Source organism: Cryptotermes secundus, unplaced genomic scaffold, assembly GCF_002891405.2.
Source record: "Cryptotermes secundus unplaced genomic scaffold, Csec_1.0 scaffold3629, whole genome shotgun sequence".
In the NCBI taxonomy this organism is placed as follows: Eukaryota; Metazoa; Arthropoda; class Insecta; order Blattodea; family Kalotermitidae; genus Cryptotermes; species Cryptotermes secundus.
Window position 1 is genome coordinate 1,006 of NW_019743702.1, and position 4,989 is coordinate 5,994.

Sequence of the window (4,989 nt, forward strand, 5' to 3'; positions counted from 1 at the left end):
AGGGATCCAGCACGGTATGTCTCTTTTAATTCAGGTGTAATTACTTTGTTATGTGTTGCTTAATCCAGTGAATAAATTAAGTTTAGTGTATGTCTGTGTTCAGTTTATTCAATATAACCCAAAATTTTAGAATGTGTACCAAGTTTGTAATGTTTACTGAAGAATTATTTCTAGGTTTTGAGACTATTTGTTCTACTTTTACAGGGCTGCGGTGTGGGCAGGGAAAGTTGGAATATCCCGCACTATTGATTCTGCTACAAGACTACACAATAGATAGTCGTGCAGCAAATATTTCCTGGAAAGTGATTTCACTACAGCTGAAAGGGTACACCTGAAATTGACGAAATGTCAGTCAGGGAGAACTTGCATTTCAACCAGAAATTTGAATGCATCGAGGGTTTTGAGGATTGTGGAAGCCAGGGCAGGACACACAGTATTGCAAATCATGCCCTAGTTTTCATGATCCGTGGGCTACGTGGAAGGAACCAGTAGCTTACTACTTTACTCATGGAAGCACTAATGCAGAGATGATTGTGCAATACTTGAAGGAGGTTCTTGATGCCTGTCAGAATGCTGGACTGAAGGTGGTTGCCACTGTGTGTGGCATGGGGGCCAACAATGTCAAGGCCTTGAAATTGTTGGGTGCTTCCAAAAGGAAACCACTTCAGATTTCATAATCAAGAAATTGCAACAGTATATGATCCTCCCCACCTCCTGAAGTGCACCCGAAACCTATTCCGGAAGTATCGTGCAGTTTGCGCATGCGGGACTGGTTCACGTGGTGTTGCCCTCTCCCCTCCTTTCTGCCCCTGGGAGCCTTGGTTGGAAGTTAATTCGAGTTCAGAGCATAGTTCCAGTAATGGATCCAGAGGGCCTTTCTCGTGGCTCCGAGCCAGCCGGAGTGTTTGTCAAATTCCTGTTTGGCTGGGAGTCCAAAATTGGTTTCGGCAACTAGTGGGCTGGTTCGCAGCCGGCGAGACCGCCCTTCGTCAGGGTCAGGGGAGTGCAACTGAGATAGGGGAAAGGGAAACATGCCAACTACCGCTAACTACTGCCTCTATGAACTCTATGAATGATGGACGAAACTTCATACAGGTCTCGACCAATCAGAGCCTAAACAAGCCAATTTGAATACCCACAATTATATGCGGTAATCAATTGGTAAGTATGAATTTTGATTTGATGTGGGTGCCAGATGAAAGTAGACATTTGCAAACGAAATAACAGCTCCATGTTGAACATATTATTTGTGTATATGAATATTATGCTTACTACCACAAATGGCAGTAGAAACGTATAATTCTTTCAGGCCTAAAATTTTTGAGGTTATCATGAACTGTCATCTAAATTATATTTTTTTATGATATGTTCTGCAACTTTCGGTGTATCACAGATTTCTGTTGAATGTGAAGGAGTTCTAAGAGTACCGTGATGGTGTTATAATTTTTGTATTGCTTCATGCAGTATAAACATGAAAACTAAAACTTGTGCTGCTGCTGGGTGCTTGTCATCCAGCAAGCAAGGCGTGAGATTCTTCAGTTTTCCGAGGGATCCAGCACGGTATGTCTCTTTTAATTCAGGTGTAATTACTTTGTTATGTGTTGCTTAATCCAGTGAATAAATTAAGTTTAGTGTATGTCTGTGTTCAGTTTATTCAATATAACCCAAAATTTTAGAATGTGTACCAAGTTTGTAATGTTTACTGAAGAATTATTTCTAGGTTTTGAGACTATTTGTTCTACTTTTACAGGGCTGCGGTGTGGGCAGGGAAAGTTGGAATATCCCGCACTATTGATTCTGCTACAAGACTACACAATAGATAGTCGTGCAGCAAATATTTCCTGGAAAGTGATTTCACTACAGCTGAAAGGGTACACCTGAAATTGACGAAATGTCAGTCAGGGAGAACTTGCATTTCAACCAGAAATTTGAATGCATCGAGGGTTTTGAGGATTGTGGAAGCCAGGGCAGGACACACAGTATTGCAAATCATGCCCTAGTTTTCATGATCCGTGGGCTACGTGGAAGGAACCAGTAGCTTACTACTTTACTCATGGAAGCACTAATGCAGAGATGATTGTGCAATACTTGAAGGAGGTTCTTGATGCCTGTCAGAATGCTGGACTGAAGGTGGTTGCCACTGTGTGTGGCATGGGGGCCAACAATGTCAAGGCCTTGAAATTGTTGGGTGCTTCCAAAAGGAAACCACTTCAGATTTCATAATCAAGAAATTGCAACAGTATATGATCCTCCCCACCTCCTGAAGTGCACCCGAAACCTATTCCGGAAGTATCGTGCAGTTTAAGTCTGAGCATATGGGCAACAAACTTCCTGCTGTTGCTAAGTGGGACCCCATATTGAAACTGCATGAACCTGACAAACCCAGACTGCTTCGTCAGTTGATCAAGCTGACAGACACCCACCTGAACCCCACTGCACACAGCGCCATGAAAGTCAACATGGCTGCTCAAGTTTTGAGCCATAGTGTTGCATCAGGCCTCTACGCTCTAGTGGCTACAGGTAAGAACCACTGCACTGTATGCTATTAACTATGTTCTCTTATGAAAGAAGTGGCTAATGAGAATAATGAGGACTTACTTACTTATGGAGCTGAGCTCTTCTTGAGAAGCCAAATCTGCAGCTACTCAAGAATTTTCCACCATTTTATGGAACCCGAAGGTTCATACCGTGTTCACAAGAGTCCTCCACTGGTCCCTATTCTGAGCCAGATCAATCCAATCCATCCCAATCTTATCTCTCTAAGATCCATTTTAATATTGTCCACCCATGTACGCCTTGGTCTTCCCAGTGGTCTCCTTCCTTCTGGCTTTCCCACCAATATCCTATATGCATTCCTCGTCTCCCTCATTCATGCTACATGCCCTGCCCACCTCACCATCCTTGACTTAATCATTCTAATTTTACTTGGAGAAGAATACAATTTATGAAGCTCCTCATTATGCAGTTTTCTCCAACCTCCTGTCACTTCATCCCTCTTCGGCCCAAATATTCTCCTCAGCACCCTGTTCTCAAACACCCTCAGTGTATGTTCCTCCCTTAATGTTAGAAACCAAGTGTCTCACCCATACAGAAGAACAGGCAAAATTATAGTTTTGTATATTCTAATTTTTATGTTTTTGAATAGCAGGTGAGAAGACAAAAGATTCTGGACTGAATGGTAGCAAGCATTGCCCGAGCTCAGTCTCCTCTTAATTTCCTCCTGAATCAGGTTTTGATTTGTTATTGTTGTTCCTCTAGTTTTCAAAATTATTATCCCCAGAACCCAGTTCTCAAACAAACATCATTTTCATCATTTATTACAAAACTGTATATCAGTATACAGGTTACATGGAATATGTCACAATACTGGTATTTTAGGGTAATTAAAATTATCTGAAAAGCAGAATGCACTGTCAGTAATGTGATTTATGAGGAAAAGAGGTGTCAAAGTCTTTGCTGTGAGGAATAACGTAATCAAATTCACAAATTCTTTCTTATGGCAGTCCTTAGCAAAGTGTGCCATTTTCCAATCTGAAGAACTGTGGTAGTCCATTATGTAAGGAAGCTCACTAACTTCCTTTTTAATGTTCTTTCAGGAGAGTGCTTCAGTGAAAACCTGGCAACAGCTGTGTTTGTTGAGGAGGTTGACAACCTCTTCGATAGTTTCAATGGTGGAATGTGTGTTGACCCTTGGAAAATGCTGCATTGCCCGCTCAGTGATAACAGTCCCCATATAGAGCACTGGAAAAGGGCAAGTATGGGGATAAAGAGTTGGATTTTTCTCAAGGATGGTAAACCTGCCTTTCTTCAACCTCCTCCTTCACAGAATGGGTGGCTGATTGACATCATTGCTGCCCAGCATGTGTGGAGGATGCTGAAAGAGGCGGGTTTTGAGTACCTTCACACCCGAAACCTGAATCAGGATCCCCTTGAGAACACATTTGGGGCTATTCATTTGAATTGTGGTTCGAACAATAACCCAACTGTGGGACAGTTTGTAGATGCCCTGAAGACTAGCATCATCAATGGTCTTGCTTTTAAAGGTCTCAGAGAGATTAATTGTGAGGATGATGGTGCTACTCTTCTGGATAACCTACATTCGTTGCTCAGGGAACCTGAAGCTGCTTCACAAGTCATGGCAAGGAAACCCCTGCTGTTTTGCCTGAGAGTTTCCATGTTGCTCAGCAAGTACAGATGGACATGAGTCCTGCAGTACCTGCTGGTGACATTGAAGTGCTCTCAGTAGCTTACGTCAGTGGTTGCATTGCCATGCAGGTGCTTCGTGTTGTCAGCTGTGATGCATGCAAAACATGCCTGACATCTGAAGTGCTGCTGTCGGCTAATGTCTTCATATATTTCAAGGAGTGCAGTGATACAGAACAGTCTCTGACCTATCCTTCTGAGAAGCTTGTGGAGGCTGTTGGTACTGCTGTAACTCTAATGGAGTCTGTGATGTCAGAGGTGGCCCACTTCAATTCAGTGGAGCAGCATATCACAGCTGCCATTAAGAGCAACATTGACTTTGAGTGGATTAGGTGTACTGGTTGTTCACTTCACTACCAACGAATAGTAGATGGTATTGTGAGATGTCTCACAAGAATTTACATTCCTTGGTGGTGTAAGCGAACAAACAGGTTGATGACTGAAGCAGCCAGGCAGAGGGCTACAGAGAGGAAGATGAAGATACTGTCTCATCGGTAAGTCATTAGGAAAGTAATGCTTCTTCATTTTTCCCTGCCCATACCAGCCCTGGAAATCAGCAGACAGCAGTTATTGAATTACTGGAATAATATATTCCAGTTGCTGACATGAGTATCAATAGATGTTTCATAAGTTGGAGAAAGCAACCCTGGTGACAAGCAACTCCAACTACCATGCCTTCACATGCTCTTGTTTCAAACCTGTGGTTTTGAGTAATTTGTTGATAACATTGTCACCTACAGTCGGATTACGTACAAGAAACCTATTCTGATATTGAGCTCCATCTCT

At 42.6% G+C, this 4,989-nt stretch overlaps 1 protein-coding gene across 2 annotated transcripts; it reads left to right on the forward strand.

The window, feature by feature from the left end:
- The first annotated feature begins 808 nt into the window (after positions 1–808).
- LOC111874333 lies at positions 809–4,650 on the forward strand. Of its 2 annotated transcripts, none has more exons than XM_033755415.1 (3): positions 809–1,560; positions 1,751–2,520; positions 3,597–4,650. In XM_033755415.1, exons 2-3 carry the CDS (start codon positions 2,316–2,318, stop codon positions 4,202–4,204), a joined length of 813 nt encoding a protein of 270 aa, XP_033611306.1. In that variant the 5' UTR covers positions 809–1,560; positions 1,751–2,315; the 3' UTR covers positions 4,205–4,650. The 2 variants fall into 2 exon arrangements, with proteins under 2 accessions (XP_033611306.1, XP_023725513.1); XM_023869745.2 differs by having other exon boundaries at positions 809–1,161.
- Positions 4,651–4,989: the final 339 nt, after the last annotated feature.